Here is a 13479-nt window from a genome sequence, read left to right as displayed (position 1 = left end):
ATTCCATATATTTCCCCTCATATGTGTAAGATTAAAAAAAAAAGTCAATCTGAAAACATACAACTGGAGGATGGGAGTATTGAAGGGAGTGTAACTTAAGGCTGGACAAAAGTACCAAAATACAGACAAGAGTAAGCTCCTAGTGTTATATACCACAGTAGGGGTAAATATATTTCACAGCAATCTGTTATGTTTCCTAGACAACTAGAAAAGAGGAATTCAGAGACTCCAATCACAAAGAAATGACAAGCAAAGAAAAATTATAATTACATTGAATGATATAACACACATTATATGCATTTGTCAAAATGTCACATTGTATCCCATAAATAAAAATAATTATTGTTGATCAGATTGAAAAGGAATGTTTGCCACTAAATATTCAAGTAACCTGAAACTAACATGATTTGACCTCCACATGTTGAATACATTATCACATTGTACTACATAGACACATACAATTAAAATTATTTTTGAAGTTCAAAGAAGATAATACTAATTTTCCTTGACTTAAAAGATGCTAATTTTCCATGACTAACTTTCCATGATTTATTTACCATATATATATACATGTATTTATTAATTTCAAATAATGAAATAAGTGAATTTATTTATTTCAAATAAACACACACACACACACACACATATATATATATATAAAATAAATTAGGTATATATAGATAAATAGGTACATCGATAAAATATCAGCCTTAAGAAAATACGGAAATTCTGCTTTCTGCTACAACATGGATGAAGTTGCAGAACATTATAGTAAATGGAATCAGCCAGATGCAGAAGTGTAAGTATTGTGTTATAAACCTTAAAATATGCAAAATATGCAAAATATACAAAAGGCAAATATACTCTGATAGGTAGTAAAGTCTATAACTAAGGTGCAGTGCAGAGGATATATGGGAAGACACATGATGGACACAAAGTCTAGAAATCTAATGTTCAACATCAGTATTACTAAAATTATAGCATGGTTTTAATTTAAATAAGTAGATTTTGACTATTGTCACACAGGAAGAAAATATTCACTATGTAAGATTATAGATGTATATATTAATGTTCTTCACTGTAAGCATTTTATTATCTATATGTATCCCATAGCATCATTCTGTAAACCCCCAAAATATGCAATAAAACTTATTTCAAACATAAAACATCAGTCTATTCTCAGAAAAATTCTAATTATATACCTTTATAAAGCACAATATATTTGAATATATTAAGCAATTACTATATCTCATTGCACACCATTTTATGTGGTGAGACATTTGAGATTTATTTAAAAATATTCACTCATTTTTACTGACTATGATGGTCTTGTTGTAAATAGATTTCAAAAATTAGCTTAGTATGATGTTTTCTCTCCCTTTTAGTATTGCTCCCTCTTTGGCAGTCATTTTCAAATTTACAGTCATTTTAGCCTACAACTTGGCTTTGAACCAGAGCACGTTAACCCTGTGGAAAATCATCTGACAATGTCTATGACAAGTTTGTGGAAGTTTGGCTATCAGTGATATTGAAGGCAAAGTGACCTTGGGCATATGACAGTTTCATGACTCCTAATCTTGAATCCTGAATGTACCAGTTAAGAATTACATTACTGTCAGCATACTACCACGTATTATGGTCCCAATTTCTTTATATGAAAACTGGGAAGAATATTGTCTAAAATTACGAGTTCTTCTTTTTCACAATTATTCATTAAAGGAAGAATTATAGAGAAGTGGACAGAGCCAGAGATCTTCCGTCCATTTGTTCTCTTCCTAAATGGCTATAACGGTCAGAGCTGTAACAAGCCAAAGCTGAGTCTTTCACGTGGGTGTCAAGGATTCAAGTACTTGTGATATCTTTCACATGCTCTTCTAGGCACACCAGCTGGATGCTGGATCGGAAATTAAGCAATCAGGGAATGAAATTGTGCCCATATGGGATAATGACATCACAGGGGCTGCTTGTGCTACTCAGGCCACAGAGTGACTGTTCTTAACTAACCCTACTGGTTTTATGGGAAAACGAAGGTTCATAAAGGGAAAGTGACTCGCCTATGGTTATGTTAGCTCTTCTGATTCCTAAGGCAGAGCTCAATTTTCTTTACTCAAACACCTTTTACAGAAGTGAAAAGAGAAAGAAATCTCAATTGAGAATTACAAGACTGGGTATATTGGGCTGACCATGTGTTGCAGATAGTAAAGCTGCCACCTGCAATGCCACCATCCCATAGACGTTGGATGCTGCCCCATTTCTAATCCAGCTCCCTTTAATGGCCTGGGGAAAGCAGTGCAAGTGCTTAGTTAGGCTCCTGACACAAAAGTGTGAGTACAGAATGAAGCTCCTAACTCCTTGGTTCAGCATGGCTCAGCCCTGGCGGTTGGAACCATCTGGGCAGTGAACCATCACATGAAGCATCCATTCTCTCTCTCTTCCTCTCTCTCTTTCTTCTTTTCTATCCATCCCTCCTTTCTCTTCTGTCTCTCCTATTTTTCCTTTCTCTTTCTCTTTCTCTTCCTCTTCTTTCTCCCTCTCTCCTTGTTACTAAGTTTTTCAAATAAATAAACACATTTTTTAAAAAGACTGGGTGTGAATATCAGCGCAAGTGTTCAGTTGTAAATACTCTATATGGCTCACAGGACATTTGCAGGGCCCATTGCAAAAGATGAAATGAAGGTGAATTAGACAAGGCTGAATAATACACAAGCATAAAAGTGTTAGTCCCTTCCTATTGCCTGAATCTTAGGCGTTTGGTTTCAAAGATCCTAAATGATGTCTGCTCCTCTAAAGCCCTAATAAAAGAACAACGGAGAAGTAAGAATGGAATCTTGGCACTTGATAGATAACCTGGAACAACAGCTAAGAAAGAGTAGCTACAGGATCTCACCTGTCTTCCAAGGTGGTATCATTGCTCATGGTCTCTTGTACTGGATCCAGATTCATAAAGGTGGGCATTCCATCAGTGCCACTGAGGGGGATGTAGTCTTTGCCATCCTGCATGAGAAAACAGGCACAATAAACTATTTCCAAGAAATAAAATATACTAATTAAAACTCCATGATTGCATTTGACCACAGGACCAGAGTTGTGAGGCAGGCTGTTAAATAGCAGTCATAGCAGTTAATAGCCTGTCATAGCAGTATCCCATATCAGAGTGTCAGAAGAGAGCTGCTCTGCTTCTGATCAGTTCCTGCCTATGCATTCAGGAATTTAGGAAGTACCTAGGATGGCGGCACTCATGTAGGAGATACAAATGGAGCTCTAAGCGGGCCTGGGCCAGCCTCAACTGCTGTGGCCATATAGGGAGTGAACCAGAAGATGGAACATTTCTTCTTTTCTCTGCCTATCCTTCTGTGTCATTTTGCTTTTCAACTAAATAAAATAAATATTTGAAGAAACCAAGAACAGTTGTTTGTTTTCATTCCATAGTTTCAAAGTTTGCCTTAGTTTGTAATTTAATTCAAAATCTTTGCTATCAGTTTGATTCTGAACAGGTTTTGCTGTGCTAGAGTAGTTGAGAGTAAAACTGGACTTAAAAACAACTGGTGAATTTTGGTTCATATCATAAGAATTTTTCTGTAAGATTTTTTTCTTCTCTTTCCATTTTGCATATCTGTTTTGCCTTTTTAAAAAGTTCAATGTTTTATCAAATTTTGACACAACATTGTACACATTTATGTAATGTTTTAATATATACATACTTTGCATAATGTTCAATTTGAATAAATAAATATATCTCCTCAAGATTTAACATTTCTTTATGGTCAAACCATTTTAATCACATCTTCCAGCTTTTTAATAAAATATGCAGTACATTAGCATTGTTTATAGCCATACTACTGTGAAATAGGACCCTGAATGTCTCACTCCTATTTAACCTTTACTCAGTAACTGTGTTTTAATATATTTTTATTTTGAATTTTGAATTATGTGGTACAATTTTGTGTAGGCTGGGATCCCCCCACCCAAACTCCCACCCTTTGTCAGATTTTTCCCATTTTGTTGCAATAGTGTAGTCCTTCATAAGGAATCATAATTCCATCAGTCTCTTATTTGAGTGTACCCCGACATTGTTGGTACAATGTCAGACAGTCCAGCATCTCATTGCCTATACATGTCCAACAGTTTCATTGGGAATCCATCTTACGTCTGGATGCAGGGATGCATGTTCCATTGTACCCCCACGTCTGTATATGATAGACCCCAGTACTCCATCACTGTACATTACCATAAGTGAGAAGCCATGAAACAAGGTCAATAACTGGTATGTGACCTTTACTCAGTAACTGTCAATCAAACTTTCCTCATCTATGGCGTTTCCTCTTCCTCTCCTAAATGAATAGTTCCTTAAAGGATGAATGGGGGATGATACTTGAGAAGAACTCTTGCTTAAGGCACAGAAGTAGAGTTGAGAACCTGTTTGAAATAATATCTCTTAATTATTATTTTTAAGTGACCTTTAAAACGTTTATGGGAATAAAAAATCTTTTTTTAATTTTTATTTTTGGAATTTATCTTACAATTCTGTATAGTCTGGGATTCCCCTCCCCCCAACTTTCACCCCCCTGATTGATTTTTTCCATAATGTCACAACTCCTCGTAACGAATTACAATATTTTAATTCCATTTCCATTGATTTTTGAGGTCCTTTCAATTGTCATTTAAAATTTAATTTCCACTCTTTTAAAAAACTATTACTTATTTTCATTTTATTTGAAAGGAAACGAGAGCAAGAATGATAGCTCCTATCTATTCCAAACTGCCTATGACCACTGTGAAATGTAGCAGCCTAGCTATTAAAATTCAGGTCTTTCCCTCATCATGCTTGGAGTGGCAAGATTGGCAGTGATTCATAACTGGTGAACCATCAAAACCACTCAAGCAAGAATCTCGGAGCGTGCCCTACATCAGGGACCTGGGGTGGGTGGGAAACTTGGTGGGCCTTCTCCCTTAATACCCCCCTTTAAATATGAAGGAAACAATATGGAAATAATAGTCTTACCCACTTTCTATAGCCCTTGAACCTTTTTACCCTAATTAACTATGTAAAGATTATCAAAAATATAATAAAAAAAGAAAAGAAAAAAATTCAGGTCTTTCACATGAGTGGTAGGAATTCCAGTACTTGAACAAAGTACTGCCTCCCAGGTTGCACATAAACAGGAAAGTCAAAGTCTGACGTGAAGCCTAAACTTGAACCCAGGCACTCTGATATGCTGTGACAGATGCTCACTTCTGTTTCCATTAAAAAAAAGAAGAAAGAAAAAAAAACAGACATATGATGAGGTAATGGAATCTTCCACGCATGTCAAAATTATACCACATGACTTCTACTGTGTATCATTTCCAGGTCCCTCTTCAGCTCACAGCCTAGTATCTGACCAAAATCATTGGCTTATGTGTTTTTTCTGCCGCTAAAATAGAATAGAAAAGTATTTGAAGCTCTGTTTTGAATCTCACTGCTGAGAAGTTAACAGTATGCTAACTCCAGGAATAAGGAAACCACTGCCATCAGGTCATTACTTTCAAAAATTAAAAAGTCAGGGAAATAACCCTGGAAATAATTCAATATCCTTATTGCACATGCTTCCAGGTGAGGATGCTGACTCCTCAAAGAGATGGGAAAGTGAATTGCCCAGAATCCCATAAGTACCAAGCTTAAAAGTGCTGAGAAACTCTTAAGAACTTAACTTTGGCTAAATAGCTCCTAAAACTACCAGTGCGGTAAAGCAAAGAGGATACCTTGGTTAGTAATGAGGTGGATAAAGTAATTTGAATCCTAGAGGTAGATTGCCTGTTGTAGGAAACCACAGTAAAAGACAAAACAAACAAACAAACAAACAAAAGCCCTCTAATTTATTTGACTAACTACTTAATTTACTATTATTTAATTATTAGAAGATGTCTCTCCACACTGTAAATCTGACTTTCCAATGAAAATAAGTAAATCTTAAAAGCAAACAAACAAGCAAACAAACAAACAAAAAACTGTGGAGATTCTGTTAAGAACCACATTAAATTTTTGGACTTTATTTTTTTAATGTAGACGTTTAGCAATTTTAAGTCTTCTAATGACATTTTTTTTCAATAATGTTTTGTAGTTTACAGTTTAGAAGTCCTTCTCCTCCATGGTGAAGATTATTTATAAGCATTGCATTCTGTTTTATGATACTATGGATGGCATCTTATTAATTCTTTGGAATTATTTGTTTCTACTGTGGAGATACTATCTTTTTTTGCTTTTGTTTTATTTATTTACTTTAAATGTTAGTTGAACATGAAATATCTGTATATTCTTTGAGTTCCTAGTGAAATATTTCAATAAATGTACATAGTTAATCAAATACATTGAGCTATTAGCCCTCTATTTCCCTAATTATAGCTATTCTCTTCGATTTCTCAGTTATTCTGCTGTGCAGTAAATTATGAGAATCCATTACTGTTACCTAACTCTACTTGATGTGTATTATCAGATCTCCTCCCATATCCCAGCCTTAAGTAATCAGAATTTTAGATTCATACCGAATATATACAGATACATATGTAAATATAATTTTTAGATTCCATATGAGGTAACCATGTGATGCTACAACTTAACTGAATTCATTCTTTAGTTCAAGGAGTTTTGTTTTTGTTAAATCTTTAGAAGTTTCTTTATATAAGATCGTGTCACCCATGAACAAAATCATTTTACTTTTTTGTTTTCAAGTTGGACTACTTATACTTGCTTAAATCTTGTATAAATCTTCCAAGTGATTTTGTTAATCTCAAAGAAAAAGTATCATTCACCATTAAACGTAGGATTCTCAAAATTTTCTCCTTATTGTGTTTAGGTGGTTTCCTTCTATTTATAGATTTGTGCTTTTTATCACAGAAAGGTGTTAAATTTTGCAAAATACTGTTTTAGCAGCAGCTGTGTTGCTATGTCTATTGGTTTAAACTGCTAATACTTGAGGTAATATTTATGCAATAATATATAACCAATACTGATGATTTTGGTAGCTAGAAATGAAGTGGTGCCATTAAAAAAAAAAAACTGAGTCATATCAGGGGGCAGTGGAACTAGGCACTGGGTGGAAGCAGAACACACGGTAAGAAAAGCACCAACAAATTCAAAATTTCCTTGAAGTGTTTCCCGAACTCTGGCCCATAAGAAGAGACTGCTGATCTTGAGGAGCATCTTATTGAAAAGTGAAAGCTTTTTCTTCTGCAGTGGCAGAAAGTTCCACATCAAAATTGCCTGCAGCTTAGTGGAATATATAAAATATGTCAAACAAATACAGTGATCTATCTACACTTGCTTCCACATAAGCCATTATAGATACGATTTGCTTTCTTCGTGTTTCTTCTTATAAAATCAAGAGGAGACCTATTGGCCTAGAGCGACAGCCGAGTGGCTAAAATCCTTGCCTTGCGTCTGCCAGGATGCCATATAGGCACCAGTTCTTGTCCCGGTTGCTCCACTTCCCATTCATCTCCCTGCTTGTGGCATGGGAAAGCAGTCAAGGATGGCTCAAAGCCTTGGGACCCTGCACCCATGTGGGAGACCCAGAAGAGACTCCTGGTTCCTGGCTTTGGATCAGCTCAGATTGATGCCCATTGCGGCCACTTGGGGAGTGAGCCAGAAGATGGAAGATCTTTCTGTCTGTCTCTCCTCTCTGTAGATCTGATTTTCCAATAAAAATAATGAATCAGGGCCCTGCAGCGTGGCCTAGCGGCTAAAGTCCTTGCCTTGAACGCCCCGGGATCCCATATGGGTGCCGGTTCTAATCCCGGCTGCTCCACTTCTCATCCTGCTTGTGGCCTGGGAAAGCAGTCGAGGATGGCCCAAAGCTTTGGGACCCTGCACTCACATGGGAGACCTGGAAGACGTTCCTGATTCCTGGCTTCTGATCGGTGCAGCACGGCCCGTTGCGGCTCACTTGGGGAGTGAATCATCGGACGGAAGATGTTCCTCTCTGTCTCTCCTCCTCTCTGTATATCTGACTTTGCAATAAAAATAAATAAATCTTTAAAAAAATGAATCAGTCTTAAAAAAGAGGAGGCATATACTTGAGGGAAGAATTAATTGTTAAACAAAAACTGAAATTGTTAACTTCTGTGATAGCAAAGTATGTTTAAATATGGAGCAACTTCTAAGCCAAGATTTATTCCAGGACACCATCAAAAAGACAAGTTGTGCAGATGAAGCTAAGGTTAAGACTATTAAAAGGAGAAAAATAAAAGCCATTGTACTCTGTCTTCTCTGCAAGTAACTAAATTATAGTATGGTATATCTTTAAAGAGGTGTAATTGATCATTTTATCAAGTAGAACAAACCGTACTGATACTCCGAGAAACCACATAAACTTTTTGAATGAATTTTACCAGTAGAATCACTACAAAGTCATATTGAAAGAGATAGTACAAATGAAAAGTCTTTAGTGTCCTCAGTTTTAATGACAAGAAGCACACTGAGAAACCTACTCAGCTGCAGTCGTGTTCTACCACTTATCATAATAGGTAATGGCAATTAAAACAAACAGCTCTGTCTCATTTATCCAGAATTTATCATATTCTAAAATTTCCAGTCTCTTTGTACCCCTTCTTCCTGACAATCATCATATTCTATTGAAATATTTTGCTTTTTCAATTGGCTCTCTTGCTACATTTTGTGTTTCTCTAGATCATGAGTTAATTTTTTGTTATCTTGATATGTCCTGTGTCTAGTGTAATAGCTAGAATAGCTCTGATGCTCAGATAAATTCATGAAGGACTGTCAATGTCCCTAATCACATGAACCTTCTACAGGTATTATTGCTTTATTTTCCTATTTCACCTACCCTATTACATTATAATTTGTTGTCTTCCTGAGGACTGATTGTAGGCATAGCCCATCTTTGCAGTACTTGGAGCTCTGATAACTATGCTTTAGTACACAAAAATAAAGTGACACTGAGCCAGCAAATGAAGCAATGCATACCTGTTGAACACTGGCCTGAAGGAGATCTCCAAGTCGCCCAACCAGGTCAGAGAAATTGGGTCTTAGGGTACACACACTGTGCCAGCAGTCAAGCATGGTCTGGTAGCTGCAAGTTGGGGGAAAAAAAAATCCAAGCTGATCGTCTAAGCTTCAGTTCCCATTGCTTCTCTAACTTTTGTTGTGGATGATATCTCAAGTCATGTGTTCACATTTATGCCAAGGTGTCTACTTTGCTATTTTCTTGAAATAAGGTTTTTGAAAAGCTTGCCTTGCCCGTACCTATTTATTATCCCTATGTGCCACATATTTCAACTGTATATGCACAGGTATATGTATATAATCAACCATTTAAGTCTCCTTATAGCTCCACATGTTTAGAAGAGCAAACATAGGAGAGCAAACTAATATTTGGGTCTATCACCTAATTCTTTTGCCAGTGTAGGAGTGGTATGAATTAATTTACTTTGATTACTCTTAATCTGAAAAAGAGCTTACATTTCAGGAGTGGAATATTCAGGGGATCTCATTCGTGTTCCTTCCTTAAGTCGACGGCAGAAGTCTTCATCTATTTGTACTCCTGGGTATGGCGAGGCACCTGGCATATAAGAAAAGGCACATTGTCTCAATCAAGTTCATAGAATAAGCAACCCAGGAGCATTTTATCAGTAGGACACAGTAAGAGGATTCTGAGTATGGTAAACAGATCCATGTAGAGCATGAGCCACAGGACACATATCCAATTTGCCAGTAGTGGCTACCATCACTCATTTCAGTTGCCTAATAGGAACTATTTAGCCAGAAACTACATATCCAATTTACTTGAAGATGATATAGATTTCCATTGAGTTTGATATGTGCCCCGTGATTCCATGCTTACAATTGGCATGTTTATCCATTGTTCTATGATTTTCTTGGAATGTAATCCATCTTTCATGATAATATGCAAAGATCCTGCATTTAATCTTAAAGTGTTACTAGATGTCTCTGAGAGTTTTTCTCACATTTCTTTTAACTGATAACATGCTAGTGGATAGCACCATGGCAAAACGTGTAAAATTTATCACATGGCCCTATTCCAATGGCCCTAGGAACAACCAGGTAGTGTAATTCCAGTTTGTGTGGACATCTGTCTCTGACTTGAGAAATAAAGTCTTGGTAGCATGGAAAAACAACAGAGAAATAAGGCTTGAGAGTAAAGTGAAAAATTTAATTAAAAAATGTTTAACACTGCTAATTAAGGAAAAGTGCATATCTCAAGTGTAAATCATAGTTTCAGAAAAACAAAACACAAATATTAATCAAACTCTGTTTAAGCACCATGTCAACACAGACATAAGCTATTTTTCAGCATCATGACTCTCTTCTTGCTGCTTAAATTCAGTAAATCTTCAATGTTTGAAAGACATCTTCTAAGTCTTTGACAATCAAGTTGGTCTCAGTATTGTAATTTCTAATGTTTTTTTTTTAGCAAGTACCCATTCATTTATTGAACAATTAATACATGTAGCTTATTTGTTCAGACAGTGAAAACATAGAAATGAGTGGAAGTCACTGATGGGAATATGATGGTGCTGCACCAGCTTAAGACTCGGTCTAAGTGATTAGCATCCCTTAATACAATGCTGGTTTGAGTCCCAGATGCTCCGCTTCCCATGTGGCTGCCTACCTAGAAAGGAGCATAGGATGGCTCAAGTGCTCACATCCCTGCCACCCACACAGGAGAAACCCAGATGGAGCTCTGGGTTTCTGGTTATAGTTTGTCTTCAGATCTGTAATTTCTAACAGTTCTGTTTAGCAGCTGCCACAACTAGGAATGGAAAAGATGTACACAGAAACAAAACACTTACCTAGAGAGAATATTTCCCAAAGCAAGACTCCAAAAGACCACACATCACTCTGGGTGGTATAAACCTTGTCAAAAATTGCTTCTGGTGCCATCCACTTAAGTGGCAGTCTAGCCTGGAAAACCAAGAAAGGATAGAATCATTGGACTAGTGACTACAATCCCAACAGAACCAAAGATCCTAGGCTTAGTACTTGGTACTAGGGAACCTTGGACTTACATCTCCTTTCCAGACATAGTCAGGATCTTTGTAGATGTCTCTAGCCAAACCAAAATCACAAATCTTCACAACATTGTTATCAGTTAGAAGGATGTTCCGGGCAGCCAAGTCTCGATGAATGCACTAAAGTAAACAGAGAAAGCAGTCTCAGAGGGCAGCTAAGCCCTGCCGTGGCACAAGATAACAGATTCTCAGCCATGATAAGTATTAAAGATTGAATGTGAATGTGAAAATGAAAGAGCAGAGAAAGAAAGTGTTTTAGAAGTGTCCAGTTTCAGAAAAACATTTGAACTTAATATGTATGAAAATACAGACAAATTTGTCCATTCTGAAAACTGGGTAGACAGAATCTGCACCACACTGGAGTAATACTTCTCATTAGCAACCACAAACATAAACATTCCCCATTTCCCGGTCCCGGCCACCTTTGGACACTGGTGATTGCATTACTCCATATCTTTCTTCTTCTGCATTCCACTGCATTCCACATCATTTTTTTAATGCAGACAAACACAATGATTACTTAACCAATCTCTGCTTCTACTATATCCCTCTGCATGCTTGGTCTATGCTTGCAATGAAAGAATCTTGACTGAATTTGAACTGTAATACTGCAACAAGGTGGAAGAATCCACCATGGGGGGAGGGCATGGGGAGGAGTTGGAGGATTCCCTGAGCCTATGAAACTGTGTCACATAATGCAACGTAATTAATAAAAAAAGCAAAAAAATTAAAATATGCTCTATTTTTGGCTATCTAAATACAATTCCTAAAGAATCAACTTTGAGCAGGTGAACATCCTAACAAAAATTTTTGTTTTGTGGAAATTAGAAATCATCAAAGCTCAAATTTCTTGGCACATCATTCAAGCTATATCAAGTTACTTAACCCTATCCACTGTCCATTTGCCACCATGCATTAATGTTCTAAGTTTTCTATGTCTGCATAACACTACATAACTATAACTTCTCAGAAACCTTCACAGATTTTCCAGGCCTCACCTCTAATAGAAAGAGATTATTTCATACCTCAATCATGTCTGCCATATTTTATTATGTGTAGTGTTTATCTTCATTGTCACTGATATCAGGGTCAATAGTATTTACATTTACCCTTCATACTTGTATCTCCAATTAAGAAAAATAAACAATACCGAGAAATTTCTTTATTAGATGCATTTTATCTGAGTATAAAAGAGCACACAAAAAGCATTGCTCAAATTTATATGTACAGCCTCCATCTACTTTGTCTGAGTTTGCTAAGTAAGTCTGTAACAACAGCACTGTGGCAGATGAATAGCTGTATCTAAGATTAATGCACATAAATTTCTCAAAGAGCAATTGGAATGAAGGAAAAAGTAAATATGAAAGTGGACTTTAAAAAAAATAACACTACCTACCATGGAGAATGGTGTCATGGAAATTCACCCACCTTACCTTTATAATCAATGAGAATAAAAGAAAATGAGTAGGAGATGCTCACTTTTCTGGAAGCTAGGAATTCCATGCCCTTGGCTACTTGGAAGCTATAGCAGATGAGGTCCTCCAGAGTGAGGGGATGCTTGTAGAGATCATCCAGGTCTAGAGAAGAACAGAGATGCCCCCACAAGTCAAAAGGTAGTGATAGGGAAATCTGAACATTTTGCAGAACGTGGCAAATATTTTGACAAGAGGCCTTGACAGTTTTACTGCACTAAGACAGCATATGCATTGTCAAATAATGAATACATACTCTTGAGAATCACTATAATTTGCAGAATTGTTTCCAGGGGTTCAACATCTACCTTGAATGTTTTTTGGTCATTATGTACTTTTTTTAGAAAAAAAAACATTGTTTGACCAGATTTTCTTGCCTATTCTGGGTGTATTAGGGAATATGAAAGATGATTTCTAGATAGCAAGGTTTTGGAATTTATAGTAATTATTCATGATTCATTGTGACAAGAGATCTGAATTATAACCAAAATATATGGTCATTGTGAATGTGATGTAGTCTACTCATTGCTGAATTACCTTTCCTTTAATTTCTGTTAATGACTATAAAGTCTACAGCTATTCGTTCTGCATTTTTGGGTGTTATGTCAACATGAGAATAGAATTAGACAGTCTTAAAAATTCAAGTGCAACTCTCTTTACAGGGAGAGAAACAAGACTAAATAAAGGACCTAATTAATGCCACACCACAGATCCAATAATAATAAAAAAGAAGAAAACAAGAAAAGAAAACACATCTACTGATTATCAGATTAGTGCAGCATCTTTCATGTCTTTAATCCAGAAAGCTATCATATATGAAGGTCCACTTGTGATAAATAGGATAACAAAAGGAGTAGAGCAGACACAGGAAGACAGTCATCTGGGGAAGAAAAGGAATGCTAATCAATGTCACAATAGGCAGAACAAAACAAGTGCCACTCTAAGGCAGTGCATGCCTCTGCATATTTGGACTGTAGGG

General features: G+C 36.4%; 1 protein-coding gene across 3 annotated transcripts in view; it reads right to left on the bottom strand.

Annotated features, from left to right (window-relative positions):
- The window catches only part of LOC101519888 (vascular endothelial growth factor receptor kdr-like), a 189421-nt gene that overhangs the window by 19494 nt on the left and 156448 nt on the right, over positions 1 to 13479 (bottom strand). For all 3 annotated transcript variants that reach the window (XM_058658859.1, XM_058658858.1, XM_058658860.1), the window contains exons 23-28: positions 12508 to 12605; positions 11026 to 11148; positions 10810 to 10921; positions 9458 to 9557; positions 8963 to 9068; positions 2888 to 2994 (exon numbers count right to left, since the gene is read on the bottom strand). In XM_058658859.1, coding sequence (XP_058514842.1) covers positions 2888 to 2994; positions 8963 to 9068; positions 9458 to 9557; positions 10810 to 10921; positions 11026 to 11148; positions 12508 to 12605 — 646 coding nt within the window. The remainder of the gene's footprint in view (positions 1 to 2887; positions 2995 to 8962; positions 9069 to 9457; positions 9558 to 10809; positions 10922 to 11025; positions 11149 to 12507; positions 12606 to 13479) is intronic.

The sequence above is a fragment of the Ochotona princeps genome, chromosome X (assembly GCF_030435755.1).
Source record: "Ochotona princeps isolate mOchPri1 chromosome X, mOchPri1.hap1, whole genome shotgun sequence".
In the NCBI taxonomy this organism is placed as follows: Eukaryota; Metazoa; Chordata; class Mammalia; order Lagomorpha; family Ochotonidae; genus Ochotona; species Ochotona princeps.
This window is presented reverse-complemented; position numbering and strand designations above follow the sequence as displayed.